Source organism: Protopterus annectens, chromosome 10.part0 (assembly GCF_019279795.1).
Source record: "Protopterus annectens isolate FY-2018-M chromosome 10.part0, PAN1.0, whole genome shotgun sequence".
Lineage (NCBI taxonomy): Eukaryota > Metazoa > Chordata > Ceratodontiformes > Protopteridae > Protopterus > Protopterus annectens.
The window spans coordinates 1,636,110,522-1,636,127,080 of NC_056744.1; the positions used below are offsets into that span (position 1 = coordinate 1,636,110,522).

At 40.2% G+C, this 16,559-nt stretch overlaps 1 protein-coding gene across 1 annotated transcript in view; it reads right to left on the reverse strand.

Moving 5' to 3' along the window:
- TNFRSF12A (TNF receptor superfamily member 12A) overlaps positions 1-13,838 on the reverse strand; it is a 123,919-nt gene extending 110,081 nt beyond the window's left edge. The window contains exon 1 of the mRNA XM_044086350.1: positions 13,647-13,838. Coding sequence (XP_043942285.1) covers positions 13,647-13,716 — 70 coding nt within the window. The 5' untranslated portion in view covers positions 13,717-13,838. The remainder of the gene's footprint in view (positions 1-13,646) is intronic.
- Between the last annotated feature and the right edge of the window lie 2,721 nt (positions 13,839-16,559).

Here is a 16,559-nt window from a genome sequence, read left to right on the forward strand (position 1 = left end):
AGTAGCCCAACATAACGGATCAGAGATACTTCAGATACAGCTAACACTAGGTAAAACTGCAATCCAGGTTGTAGCCTGCTATCGATCCCACATCATGTCCCAAGACTTCCCACTTCACATTCCTAAATTCACTGGAAAATATTAGGGTAGAACCCAATACCCTTATACTGGGAAACTTTAGCTACCCCTCCATTAACTGGGAAATTACTCATGTACCAACACACTTGCTCAACATTTTCTGGAATTCATTAATTCCAATACCCTGGACCAACTCATTCTCACCCCCACCAGAGGTAGAAACATCCTTGACCTGGTCATTACTGACATGAGTGACCATTGCTCTACACCAGTAATCAACTCCTCCTTGGTCAAATCTGACCACAAGCTAATCACCATGGATATCCACATCCCAACCCCCCCCCCAAACACAACCACCATAAAAACTTCTCCAAAGCCAATTTTGGGCTTCTAAAAACAGAGATGGCTAACTTTATGACACCCATGCAAATGGAAAATAAGTGTATGACCGCTGAATCCTACACTAATTCACTGTATAAGCACATACACAAGTGCATGGAATGGGCCATACCAAACAGAACCAAGATGCTCTCCTCCAAAAAAAGGATGCCAATCTGGTGGTTCCCCACCATAAACTCTACAACAGAAGGAAAAAACTGTTGCAGAAAAGGGTGAAGTCCCAAGACTGTAAAAACTCCCTTGTCAGCCTCAGCACAAAACTGAGATCCATCACCAAATCCTTTAAAGCTAGCTATGAAAACAAAATTGCTGCAGATTCTAAAGACAACCACAAGGCATTCTATAATTATGTCAATAATCTACATGGTAATACTCAGATCTGCTCTGAGTTACAGCACAATGGCAATACATATACAGAGCCAACTGATATTGCCAACATATTGGCTGACAGGTTCAGTGTGAACTGTACCCACTTTTCACTCCCTAAAGGACCTATTGCAATACCTAAGGAAAACCAAGTCCCTATTATCATGGCTACATAGGTAAAACCGCACTGTCCAAAGCCAAGAGTATAGCTTCCATGGGACCTGATAATATCCCTGGGTGTGTTCTACATGAATTACAAAGTGAAGTGGTACCACACCTGAGTACCCTGTTCAATCATGGCCTCATTTCAGGCTTTGTTCCTACTGAATGGCGCACTGCTATGGTCATCCCACTCCACAAAGGGGGAGTGACTGCATACCCTGGGAACTGCCGCCCCATTAGCCTGACGAGTCTGATATGTATGGCTATGGAGTGCATCATCATGGACCTTATAAATAAAGACATAGGGAATCTCCAAACTCTGAACCCCACATTGTATGGGTTTGTGGAAGGTAGATCATGCCTGCTCAACCTGATAGACTTCTTCAAGTCTGTCACCAGAGCTATGGATGAGGGCAAGGTAGTTCACACAGCCCACCTAGATCTTGCCAAGGCCTTTGACACCATCCCTCACTCAGGAATCATAGACAGACTCACTAAACTAGGAATAAACCCCTATGTAATAAGATGGGTTGCCAACTGGCTCACTGATAGAAACCACACTGTGAAAGTAGCGGACTCCAAATCTGACCACCGACCAGTTACAAGAGGTGTCCCACAGGAATCGGTCCTAGGTCCTCTCCTGTTTGGCATCTACTTCTCTGAAGTTCAAGCCAACACAAAGGGACTGTTGCTGACCAAGTTCACAGATGATTGCAAACTGGGAGCCATTAATGATTCTCCAGCTGATGTAGACATTCTACAAAAAGGCCTCACTGACATCAATAACTGGTGCCAGGACCGTGGCCTTAAGCTCATTGCCACAAAGTGCATTGTCATTCCCTTTGGGAAAAATTCAGTGCCCATGAACTACCACATAGGTGGTAGTCCACGAAACACTGAAGGTGTGATAAGAGACCTAGGGACACAGGTTAACAGCAACCTCTCCTTTGATAACCACATTGCCACTGTAGTCAGAAAGTCCTTCTATGTGGCACAACTCATTACAAAAGGTTTCTCATCCAGGAAGAAAGAGGTCATAATCCCTCTCTTCTTCTACTCGTCCCTTATTAGCCCTATTATGGAATACAACACCCTATTTGGTATGCACCTCACTATACACCTACAACAACTGGAAAGGCCACAAAAATACCTCACTAAGAGGATCTTAGGCCTTAGACGCATGCCCTATATGGACAAACTCAAAAAACTCCAGCTATACTCTGTTTCTTATCGCCTATTTAGAGGCCTTCTTTAAGAGAAATTTTGATGAGTGGATGGGCAATAGGAAGTTCACCCCGGGGATCACTTCAGTAGCCTTACTTGACAGGGGCGCTGGGAACTAACTTTGGATGGCATGATGTTAGGGACTCTTCTTAGGCTAGGCTTATATAGGCTCCAGGGCTGTTAGCCCAGTGCACACCTATGAACCTATGAACTCTAGATCACACTCAAGTGTGGAAAGGGCAAATTCCCCACTTACCACTGTTTGCAATCACTCACAGAAAAAAGCTACACCTGCTTTTTTATCTTTGCAATGAATTTCATGTATCTATGTATGTATCTAACTATCCATCTATATAGATTTATTTAACTTGGTTGAACAGCATAAATGTCAAAACCAAATGATAGAAATTATGCACGCTGACACACTATTGTACATGTACCAAGCATCAATCTCGGTACATGAAAAAACAGAAAAAGAAAAAAATAATTTTTTTTTTGCAGGGAGATCTCACAATTCTTAGGGAAAGGTCAAATTCACCAACCTGAACCTTAGTATCATCCGATTTGCTACTTGACACTTGTCAATTATCTGTTTAGTCATCCAAATTGTGATAAGATGTTGACCAAAGCACCATTCGAAAAAATTAACAAAACCCACATATATATCTCCATCTATCTGTGAATGCAGCTAAGTTTGTTGACATGCAGCATAAAGATTAACACCACGTTCATTCATTAGTGCAGATCAATGAACCAACTAATTGAAAACTAACAAACCACTGATCAAAAAATAATGTTCTACTCGTGGTCAATAAATCTTGCATTACAAAAAAAATAGGCCTAACATCAGACTTAATTTGTTTGAATAGTGGCACCATTAGGGAAAGGATTTTTCTTAAGGTAATGTGCAGTTAGGGAAAGGATTTTTCTTAAAGTAATGTGCAGTGTTGGGGATATGGGCTGGGTTTGGGTTTCCTTATGAAAAACCCTTTTTCTTATAGTACCTGTAAACAAAGAAAACAACAAAGCACAGTAAACCACCATGGCAAGCAGCGTATAAATTCAAGGAGACTAAATAAAACTGTATTTAATAAAAACCAGGATAAGCGCTTTCACATAAAAATGCTTCATCTCCTTGAATTTTTATGCTGCTTGCCATGGTGGTTGTACTGTGCTTTGTTGTTTTCTTTATACATTTACTTGGCACAGTTAGACCTTTAGTCGTTGGTATTGGTTTGGTCTACACAGTACCTGTAAACAAGACACTTGGACATAGTATACACACAGATGTTTGAATAAGACTAAAACCATCCCCTTACGTAATCCAAACTTTGACACTCTAACACAAACAAATGCGTGTGTGTGTGTGTGTGTGTGTGTATATATGTATATATATATATATATATATATATATATATATATATATATATATATATACACACACACACACACACACACACACACACACACACACACACCACTAAAAGTTTACTCTTACTTAACCCAAACCTAAAACATTCAAATGCCCACACTCCCAATCCTACCAGACACCCACTGATCTTTTTTTTTTTTTTGGGCAACACAGACTTTTGACAACATAAATGTTCATTAAATTAAACATTTGGTAAAACAAGTACCAAAATCACTTGGTCAAGTAAATAAGCCAAGTGAATTGCTCTCGTAGATTTTATATATATATATATATATATATATATATATATTACACACACACACACACACACACACACACACACACACACACACACACACACACACACACAAACACACACATATACATCCATCAAATAATGCACAGAAATTCAGGTGCATGGAAAACAACAGTCCAAACAGGAAAAACACATCACCCAATAAATAACTGCCTGCAATGCAGCAATTCGTTAGCAAAAGCAGCAGTTTATGAAGTGAACCAGAACCTCTAGTAGCAGCACCAAACCACAGGTTTCGACAAACTGGCTTTTTCAATGGATGTGACTGTGTGTGTGTGTGTGTGTGTGTGTGTGTGTGTGTGTGTGTGTGTGTGTGTGTGCATGTATGCGCACACATGCACATGTGCCTGTGTGTTCTTCTTTGCATGCATGTGCATGTGTGTGTGTGTGTATATCTGCACATGTGCACGTATGTGTGGGTGGGTGTGTAAGGATGTACTTGTATGCCCGAGTATGAGTGCTGTTGTTGTGCTAGGGGTGTTAGTAGTAAGATTCACTAAGTTAGAATAATATACAGAGCTGCTTAAAGAATATAAATAGCTGTGTGTTGGTGCACAAGGACAGTTCGATCCTATAAATAAAACTCAGAATCTCAGTAATCTACACGGACATTGCACTCTCTGCAAGTTTGTGTGACATAATTGATGGAAAGTAAAGCTTTCTGTCATTCTGCTTTCACAATATTGAGCAACATTTTAAAATAATGCACCTGATTTACTAACCTTTCAAAACAGGGCATTCATACAGCTTTAAAGCATATTATTACATGATTCTGGCACAGGTCTAGTTGAATGGAAGTTGCTTTACCTGCGATTTTCACATTTATACGTTAAAGTTATGTGCTGTGCTGTCATCTGTGGAAAAATAATCCAGGTATGCACAGGTGTCCCAGTAAAACATAACTTCTGCATATTTCTCTGTAGTTTACCTTCTGTTTTTTTTTTTTTTTTTTTTACAATTTGTGGCTTCTTATTCATGTGCAATTTCATCTCAGAAGACATCTACAACAACTGGAAAGGCCGCAGAAATACCTCACAAAGAGGATTACCACCTCAAACAGACCATCTCAAAAAACTCCAGCTTTACTCCGTCGCATATCACCTACTCAGAGGCGATCTCTGCCTGACATACAAAGCTATGTCAAACCCAGAGCTGTTGGACATGCTCCACTTAAAGAAATCCCAATCCCTCTGAGCTACATGCTCTTGGGACCTAAACTTTGTCACCACAATAAACAGAACATGCTGGAGGGATAGATTCCTGTCCCAGAGACTTCCCATACTCTGGAACAAACTATCTATCTATATCAAACAAAGCTCCTCATTAGCACTCTTCAAGAAAAATCTTGATGATTGGATGGGAAATAGGAAATTCACCCGGGGATCCCCTCTGTGGCTCTGCTCGACAGGGGCACAGGAAAATAATTTTCTTGGGTGGCGAAAGCCAGGGTACCTTTTTGGCTAGGCTTGTATAGACCCTAGGGCCGATAGCCTAGTACTTACCTATGAAAGTAGGGATGTTGCTGTGTGTTCCACTGGCTCAAGTAAAAATGCCAGTGTACCACAAACATGTATCGTTGGCATTGATTACCGTACTTACATGTATCGTTGGCATTGATTACCGTACTTACATGTATCGCTGGCATTGATTACCGTACTTACATGTATCGCTGGCATTGATTACCGTACTTACATGTATCATTGGCATTGATTACCGTACTTACATGTATCGCTGGCATTGATTACCGTACTTACATGTATCGCTGGCATTGATTACCGTACTTACATGTATCGTTGGCATTGATTACCGTACTTACATGTATCATTGGCATTGATTACCGTACTTACATGTATCGCTGGCATTGATTACCGTACTTACATGTATCGTTGGCATTGATTACCGTACTTACATCCTGCTTATCTATACAGTAGAGGAAGACATGCCTTTTATTTATGCTAAGTTATACAACACCAGAGGGGATAAACTGATCTGACATAAGCCCTTTAACAGGAGTTATTATGTTACTGATACAAGATAGACTACTTAAATATCCACTTGTGTCCAGAAAGGAAGTACATCATTTATTTACAATTGACTTAAAAAAAAATCTTGAAAATTTCTAGTGAGGAAAAGTGCAGTGTGTGTGTGTGTGTGTGTGTGTGTGTGTGTGTGTGTGTGTGTGTGTGTGTGTGTGTGTGTGTGTGTGTGTGAGAGAGAGAGAGAGAGACACTGTGTGTGAGAAAGAGAGAGAGAGAGACACACACACACACACACACACACACACACACACACACACACACACACACACACACACACACACACACACACACACACACACACACACACACACACACACACACACACACACAGAAAAGCAGGGACTACCAAGTGAATAAGACAGGGTCTATGTTTTAACACTTGTACTTTATTCAAGACAAGAGAATAGTTACTTTAACATAAGACAATATTCCGGTGATGACAGCAGTAACCATGGATTTATTAGTCAGCAGGGCCTTAATGTGCCAACAGTTGTAACAGTAAAACAAACCTTCATCCAGTTCTACAGTCTTTCAGAACCTTGGGCTAACATAACAACAGCGTTTTCATTTCTTCTGTCCTTTTTTCTTATTTCTCCCATCTATCTAAACCACAGTCTGTGTAGTGTATTAAATGCATACAATATCCATAGTTTCTAACCCAGTATCTTATTCTTTTGGTAGCCCTGTGAACTTAACATTTTTGCTAATTCATATTTTCTTTTAACCAAAACTTCTCTCACACAAAGACTGCTTGTTTAGACAAACAATTTATAAATTATAACTTCTTGTTTTCCTTCTCTGGATTTAACTAATCTGCTTACACATCTTTTGAGATTTATTTCGTCATTAAATGTCACAGCAGGCTATTTGAGTTCTATCTTCTCTGCTAAATGAACACTAACTCTAAAGTAACATCTCAAACTTTGATTTTTATAGCATGTCTTGATCCTGTTCTACAGTTTTAGTCTCTCTAACACACACAGACACACACACACGCAGACACACACACACACACACACACACACACACACACACACACACACACACACACAGAGACACACACACAGACACACACACACAGAGACACACACTCTGTATGTCTCTGGGGTGTAGCCCAAGCATTTTTCAAGTTTCCTTTTTTCATTCAGTTGGAAATAAATTATGTACTTCCTTTCTAGTAACAACAGAATACTAAACAGCTGCATTGGACATCAGTAACTTAATAACTCCTGACGATGGGCTCATGCCAGCTCAAAAGCTTAAGTAATTGCAAAATCTATGTTTGTCTAATTAAAAGTATTACATCACATCTGTGCTTAATCCGCGGTGGTGCAGCGGTACCGTTGTTGCCTCACAGCAAGAGGTTCTCCCATTCGATTCTTGGATGGAGTGCGGGGAGTGCCTTCTGTGTGGAGTCTGCATGTCCTCCCCGCGGTCGAGTGGTGTTCCGAAAGACATGCGTGAATGGGTGGGTGTTGAGCTGGCAACTCGGCACCGTAAAAATCTACTGCCAATCATTAGCGGACTGGAGTTCCACTGTGGTGACCCCTAACCAGGAAAAGCCAAAAGACAAACATCACATCTGTGTTCCAGTGTCTTTGTGTTTTTGCATACGTGAGATAAGTAAGCATCCAATTTCTGATCCTTTTACCCAGCAGCACTAAACAGCTCCAAAGCAAGTCACTAGGAAACCAAGTAATATAAATTTGTCACATATACATCTGAAGTCATGTTTATCTGTACTAAGTTTGAACGCTGCCTATATCAGTAATGAGAGAGTAAAGTGACGTCTCCATTTACTCCTTGCTTAATGCTCTCTCAGTAACTCAACAAGTAGCCCACCCACCTTTGCTGCTAGATCAGAAGGCTGTGGGCTCTCTTCTCACACTAGGGAGAGAGGTTTATTTTCCATTGCTGACACTGCAGGGTAGGGGTGGGGTACTATACTCCTGAGTGTGCCATTCTTCGCATGAGATGTTAAACAAAGGCCCCACCTGCATGAATTGGTGGCAGTTCTGGTGAAAGTAAAAGATCTCATGGCACTTATCAAAAAGAGTAGGTCAAGTTCACTTGTGTCCTGGCCAAATTTCCTCTAGTCAGTATGAATATCACTTCCTGTCTCGACTGAAAAGAAGCCATAGGTCTAGTAGGACTAACCCAGGAAACAAATAAATAAATCAATAAAATAATGCTCTGCTGAGTTCAAGGAAACTCGTCTGTGTCTAACATCAAAGTTGATGTTTATCTACAGATTATATGTTTGGATAGTAAAGATGCATTAGCTCATAAACTTTTTTGGAAGGAGGCATTTTCTTTGCCTTCCATTACGTAGCTATGCAGCAGCACTTGAGATATATATTCCCCGAGTGAAAAAATGCACTTGCATAGTAGCTTGACTTCAAGTACAGAATTATTACTTCCATGTCTGGTTCCAGTTTTCACAACTGCCTTGTGGTTTCACAAATTATGAGCTGTTGTCGTGTTTTCAGAAATTTAGAAGCATGTTGCAAAAGCTTTATCAAATGTGTCTCTTAATCTGCAGTTCCCCATAATGCTTTACATTTCTCATGCTTGCAAAACCTGTGGTCAAGCGTAAATCATTGGTTTGTTAAGAGAAAAGTAAAGCTTTAAATTTCCACACGTTAAAAGCTTCAGAAATGTCTTACAGTTATATACAATCATCAGAAGAAACCAGTGAGTGTCCCTTCAGGTTTGCAATCTCAGTCTCTGTGGTCATATAAGTAGCCTTAATTTAGTGAGGCATGAGCTTAGCTCTATGCACTGGGGTGCTTATAATGGGTTCGTAGGTTAGTACTAGGGGTGCCTAGAATAAAGGCAACTACCACCATACTTCTCAACCTTAGTGCAAGAAATCTAGGCAAAGCCAAAAGGTAATGGGGGGTCAAAGAATCACCATCAGGGACAAATTTTAACTATTGTTCTTGTAGGTATAGAAAGTTGATTTTGTATTGGCATGCATTTTCTGAAAGACACGAAGTCTGAAACTCAAATGTCTGTCATGATTTAGGGATTTCACTCCTCAATGATTTGCTATAAAAACACAAATTTTATGAGGCAAAGTCAAAAAATATGAAGCAGAAATCTGGACATTGTACTAAAGTTTAGGCAGTGAAGAGGTATGACTTACCACTCAGGGGGTGGAATGTGGCTACAGCAGAGGGACAGGATCGTATTCAGAGAAATAGGTCTAAGTGACATTAACAAATCTGGAAGAATTATATTGGACACCACTTTTAATATGTGTTCCCTACAAGGGGGTGATTTTTCATTCTGTGTGACACAAAAGGTGGAGGAGTTGCTAACCTAAGTAATTTAAGGTTCGTCTGACATGATATTGCACAAATACCCCTTCTACTCAATTCTGTTCCCAGTCAAGGTATGAGGAAAATAATCCCCTGCCATTTACTGATGCAGAATGCACAAACTGGCCAGCAGTAAACCCGGTGGTCAAGACAGTAAACAATGAACAATATACCACACAGATGTGGGCTTGATTCTCATGTCATGCAATTAAATATTTTCACTCTGCCCATGCCCTGTGTCCAGCCATGTTATCTCTGGACATAAAGAAGTACAGCTTATTTGTACATCTTGGCTACCAAAGGCAAATAAGATAATTTGTTTACATATTTACATTTATAAAGTGACTCCCGTGGAACAATAGCACCCATTTTTCTGGCAAGATCCCGATTCTGATACAGAGCAAGCAATGAGCAGATAGCGCTATATGTCAGCTTTCAAGCAGAGTGTAAGTTTCAATGCACAGTATTCATTGATGGCAAACAGAGATGTGGGCATGATACAATGAAGTTACTACAATGTGAAAATTACTATATTATATAATGTCAATGCAAACTAAGTACAATAAAATGTACACAGCTCAGGTAATAAGTGCGACAGTGCATGGAATAAAGATATGTGTGTATATGTGTGCTTATATGTATGTATTTAATATATAATTCTGTCATAAGGGCATGGGAGAAACACCTTTCATTCAGTGAGATGGGTGGTAAAAGAGGGCAGAACTGATGTTGGTGAAGTGATTGATTTGCAAGTAGTGTTCCCTCACTAGCTTTGTAAAAGATAGTGTACTTTTTTATTTGTTTGGTAACCAGCTGTAGGGGCAGATCTAGAGGGAATTAGTGTCTACCACAAACCTGGTGATTTGGCACACAGGTAGATGCAAGTAATTACCAACACGTACATAAGCATAACTTCTTTCCCACAGTATCACCCTGAACATTGGTTTTGCCACTGGTATCTGTATCAGTATTAGCAAACAATACTTAACTTTTGTCTTTCTTAGTCACAACCACAAGGTGACAGCCTGGCTTGCAGCTGCTAGGGTTCATCCTCCTATTTCATGTTCATTGATCAAGGTAAAGGGCTAAATTCAGTACCGTGTGGTTATTTAAAAACATCCAATGTTTCTTGTGAACCAATTTACTGAAATTAGAAGCTCAGGCAAGCATTATGGAAGCCCAAAGTTTCTTTGATGAAAAAGATGGAAGATTTTGTTGGCAGGGCGAAGAGGTGTTACCGTACCCTGTAGAATGGAACACAGATCAACAATTTCAGCATCCAGCTCAAATTACAAGCTTTTTGACATTGACACATTTTGAAAGACCAATAGGTCACACCAGTAAAGGGACATTTGGTTTGGATTGCCCTTTTTTATTTTAGTTATTTGTTGACTGGGTAAGCCCACTGGACACAATCATCCCTTTGCAGGGGTGACCCGGGAGCACTGCCTGGTTATGTGACTTTTTTAGAGTCACATAGCAGGCAAATGAAGTTGGGAGGAATCAATCCCTGTACCCATGGCACAGGAAACAGCCTATGTGATTAACAGAATCAAACAGAAATGTAAAAATGTATTTTATAACTTTAGTCCGGTGTATGAATAAAGCATGCATCTTGTTATGTTTCTTATCCTTGGATTTTCAAGGAAGCTTTTGAGCAGAACACAAATGGTTATTGGGGCTGTGGAGAGTTGAAACATTTTTATTCATTTGTTGCTAGCCATCCATCTTTCAGTAAATTACTTCACGCTACATTTAGCTGGAGGTGCACACAGAGACCAAAACAAGTTTCAGCATATTGCTTGAAAGGCAGTGTATGGTTGTTAACTTCTGACCCAGTTGTACTTAGCAGGTAGTAAGACCTAGGAGCTGCTTTAGAGAGGGCACTAACAGGATATGGTAAGATGAGTATTCCATAGGTGCTTTTTGTTTCCTTAGTGAAACACCTGCACAATTACTTCTCCTAACCCAACTCCCTCACATACAAAGTAAACTATCACAGATCACAAACCTTTCTTGCATAAAAATAAAACGTTAACAATAAAAACACAATTATTGCTGACATCTCCCTTTATTTGCACAATATATGAGAAAAAAGAAAAAGGGATGAAGTGGTGAAGAACCATTGCCTGTGTGTCATCTATTCACCTGAATGACAGTCATTTCATAGTTAAAATCAATAGCTGGTTTATGCAGGATGGCTTTATAACAGAATATTTGCTTTATTGTATTCCTGTCTTGAGGAAAAACCACAGGAGGCATCCGTTGGATTAGGACAAGACACCTGGTAACTGCATTCACTACATTTGCCCCCACATTAGGAAAGACACCTCACATTTTACCCTGTCTGCCCACTTGGGTGTGTGTCTCATACTGCACTCTCTAAACACTGTCTTTCCACTTCTTCAGAAGGACAATCCTTCATTTTACTGACTTTACAGCTGTCTGCTAAACCGAACGGGTCAATTACACTGTAAAGCAACAATCATACTATAAATTTAAGCAACTTTAGTGAAAAGTAACTGGCTAGCAAATACAGTATCACCTATGCAGTATACAATGTGGGATTTATACAAGCAAATCGGGTAGAATATACCGCCTCACTTTCTGTCTCTGTTGACGTTAGCATGTCTCTCTGTCCGAATGTCTCTCTAGCGCACTTTCCCTTCTTCACTCTTACTCTCTTTCTCTGTCTCACTTTCTCTCTCTTTCTCACTTTCTGTATCTGTCACTGTTCTTCCCTTCCCCTCAACTGAGTCCTAAACTAAATTTTTTAGCTGCTAAGACAGTCAAGTTTATCAAATGGGAAAATACACTGGAAACTCAGACATGTGTGTTGGTTAGCAACATTCAGGTCGTAGGTCTGCTTTCAAGAAAGTGTTTCTAGCCATATTCCGAAATGCATAAATATCGTGGGCTGAGGACCCTTCCTCTGGCTATGTGGTCCTCCCACACTAGTTATTTCGAAACTCCTCAAACAAACATGTATTTTCACAGGCTGCCTTACAACATGCTTTTGGTTAATGACACTGCTTGAAGAATTAGTTCCTTATAACACTGATTCACATATGCATGACGTATAGCAGTGGCAAAATCTGTTATGTGCGACACCTATAAACAATTGGCTACTGTCTTAAATCATTCACATCAGCTCAGAAAGCATAAATGTTTTCTCAATGGAGTGTGTGCGGGGAGTTGGGGGTGGAGATTTCCTCTTTTCCATATCTGATTTGAACCTCTCCCAGATGGCTTGAAAATCACTCCGTGAATAGTCACTCCCTTAAGCAGTGGGTCAAGTTATTGATGCCATCAATCAGCTAAATTTGACAAAAATCATCTGTGCCATCATATGGGAACTTGGTATGTCAGAAACAACTTCTGCACTGCCATAACCGTAAAAGCAAATCTAACATGGCACATAAAAACTCTCTGTTCATTTGTATCTTAAAGGATAATTTAAACTGAAAGACAAAAGCTTTGTCTTTGCAGAAGCTGTACTATTTATACATTTGCATTTTCTTAGGTAGTCATTAGTACATCTGTAACAAAGCTATGTGTATGCTAATCAGAGTGGAGTAGGTATTCCCCAACCCACGTCAGCCTAGATTTGCAAGCTGTAGTCTTTCATCACCTGTCCCTCTAAGGTGAACATTTTCTTCCTTAAAATTACCCTTTTCAGTTTAAATAAGATATTTTTTATTTCATATAGTAGGAAGGACATATTTTATTTATCTTCTCTTAAAGTTTCCTAACTATTTCATGGTACAGAAGAAATGGATACCCTGAGTCTTAATTATAACTCACCTGAAGGAGAAAACACTTTCCCTTAGTTGTACAGGAAAAAGACTTGAAAATGTTACACTGTCAAGTCACATCCAGGAATTTTATACCCAACTATCTCTTTGCTCCACGTGGAGAAAGTTCAGCATATCCTGCAAAATGTGCATTTCCACAGCCAGACACAACAAAGGATTTTCCTTGTTTTACTTTTCAGGACTTCGGGTTTCCTGACAGAGAAAGTATTGTCTTATACCCGTAATGGGATTAATTACACGTTTCCCACATTAGGTAGGACATCTCACATTTTACCCTTACTCTGTGCCCACGTGGGTGTGTGTCTCATTCCGCACTCTGGAAATGCCATCTTCCTACCTACTTCATAGGAGAGGGGCAGTCAGCCCTACATTTCACTGATTTTTGAGCTGTGCATCAACCAGAAAAGGTCTGCTACACTGTAAAACAATCAAATTGTAATTCAGGTATGATTTAATAAAAAACTTTAAACCTAATCCTCCACTAAATAAATACAAAAGGATTTTAATACTCACCAAGTATGTCATGTTCTGACAAAACAAAGTGAATAAGAAACAGCAAGAAGCAAGAAACTTTTAGATCCATAGCTCTCGGATATCTGAAGTCTGGAAAAAAAGGGAGATGCAAATCCTCCAAGTAAAAACTGACAGTGAAGACAGTGAAATGGAATGAAGAGAGGACACAGGGCACTCCTGAGGATTTCTTTGTGTGACTGGAAGCAGAAGGAATGAATCACATGTATATTTCAAGGCTGTATTATATCCCTAGACTACCAGACCTGGTATGGCCCCTCCCATCTATGACTCAGTCAGCATGCCTCACAGAGCAAGCTGCTGGAAACCACACTCCACTAACAGCTTAATTTACTCACCCTTCTTCAAAACTCAGGAAAAGTACATTGAGGTCTCTTTTTGCTGCTATTTTTAATGAAAGAGGGATCTTCACAGCTTTTTCCAAACAGGAGCAGACTGTTGGTTTTTATAAACCCACAAATCGTTACCGGTCACACTATTTTAATTCTGTCATTTTTTTTTTCAACTTCAAACATTGTTTAGCATTTTTTATTTCTTTGTCAGCCGGTACAATTCTCATTGCATTGTAGCCAATAAGTAGCCAGGTGATAGCAGAATGTGAAACACTAAAACACATTGCAAAGCAACACCCGCATACATTCCATAGGACAAAGCATATCTCTGAACCTCTTAGAGCAAAAAATCTGGACAAAGCCATAAATAATGGAGGGACAAAGGCCCAAAAATAGGGACAATTTTTAAATATTGATCTTTCAACCTTAGAAGGCTGATAGGATAACAGGTTTTGCATTAGCATGACTTTTCTGAAGGGTATGAAGTCTGAAACTCAAATGTCTGTCATTATTTTCTGACTTCACTCTTCAATGATTTGCCAATGATTTCCTAGAAAACCACAATTTTGTGAAAAATGGATTAAAATATGAGACAAAAATCTGGACATTCTGTGAAAGTCTGTACAGTTGATAGGTATGGGCAGAAGGTATAAAATAAAAATACAGACTTTGAATCTGGATGATGAATAACTGAGAAGTGTGACTTTTTTCACAGACCCTTACTTAACAATTAACTCTAAGGCTGCTGCATTTTCAGGGAAAGGAATGCAGAAATTTTGCAGCACCCTGAATGGATTTGGGAATGTGTTTTACACAGCAGTGTGCAAGCAAACAGTTTCCTTAGTAGCTTTTCTATGACATAGCTGAACCCCTACTAAAAAGTTCTTTATACAGGGCAGAATATTTTGAGGATTCTCTTTTATAATGTGTTCTAATTTATATATTTAATTAAAAAAAAAAAAAAACCCAGACTGGCTCACTTTTTCTTCAGACATGACTCATTACTGCAAAGTAGTGCCGTGACTTAAGTGTAAATGACATGCCCTTGAGGGCTGATAAGAGTCTGCCTAGCTCTTCAGCATAAACAATATGTCCTGTTTCTTAATATAAGATGGTGAGACATTGGAGTTCAAACATGTGATGTAGTATAGCTTCTCCCTTGTTGGAGTAGAAGATGTTCAAAAGTCCACCTCCTTCTGCTAGAGGGATGGCAGGTATGAATCCCCAGTGAAATATATGAGGACTGTTAATCTCGGTGCAAAATATGGAATGCTTATGTTTCATTTGCTTGATGGCAGAAGGACACAAAAACAAATCTAGTCTTTCTTTTAACTGCATTTAACATCTTGCCTCTCCTTTATCCTTCCCTCTCACCCTTTCTCTAACCTGCTCTTTTGAATACTTCTGTGAACTCCTTCACCCATTCCGGAGGCACATTCCATGGGTCTACAGTCCTCACTGGAAAAAAATAGTTCTGAAGATCCCGGCAGTAGTTAGTCCCCGCTGTCTTCAACCTGTGCATCCTTCTCCACTCTTCCTGTTTAGGATGATCCCTTCACAGCTCACTGACACAATCTTGTGTACCAATACCATTGTCTCTCCTGCCTCTTTTGGTCTCTAGTTAGTAAAGCTCCTGTAGTCTCTGGTCATACCCTTTTCTTCCCATCTCGCACATTCTTCTGATGACTTTCCTCTGTACTCCTTCTGGCAGCTTGATAGCCCTCTTCTTGTATGGCTCTGACAGCTTGATAGCCCTCTCCTTTTATGGCTCCGGCAGGTTGATAGCCCTCTCCTTGTATGGCTGTGGCTGCTTGATAGCCCTCTCCTTGTATGGCTCTGGCAGGTTGATAGTCCTCTCCTTGTATGGGTCTGACAGCTTGATAGCCCTCTCCTTGTATGGCTCTGGCAGGTTGATAGCCCTCTCCTTGTATGGGTCTGGCAGGTTGATAACCCTCTCCTTGTATGGCTCTGGCTGCTTGATAGCCCTCTCCTTGTATGGCTCTGGCAGGTTGATAGTCTTCTCCTTGTATGGGTCTGACAGCTTGATAGCCCTCTCCTTGTATGGCTCTGGCAGGTTGATAGCCCTCTCCTTGTATGGGTCTGGCAGGTTGATAGCCCTCTCCTTGTATGGCTCTGGCTGCTTGATAGCCCTCTCCTTGTATGGCTCTGGCAGCTTGATAGCCCTCTCCTTGTATGGGTCTGGCAGGTTGATAGCTCTCTCCTTGTATGGCTGACAGGCCTGCATGTGGTAATCAAGTTGTAGCTCAAACAGGGTTCTGTAAGTGAAGGCATTACCTGTTTTCTTCTGTATTCTATTCCACGGAAGAATTCTGTTTGCACCTGCCACTTCATTCTCACTCTGCTCTTAGTGGTCCAATCTAGGTCTGATGACCCCTCCCAGGTCCTTCTTCTGGTTGTTGCCATGAATCTATACTACCCCATGTGATGCTTCACACCAGGCTTGCTGTGATCCAACTGCAGTACTTTGCAATTATTTGGAGAGAACCTCAGTTGCCACCTTTTTGCACACTTTGACCTGGCTTTTCAAGTATTTTCTCAGACT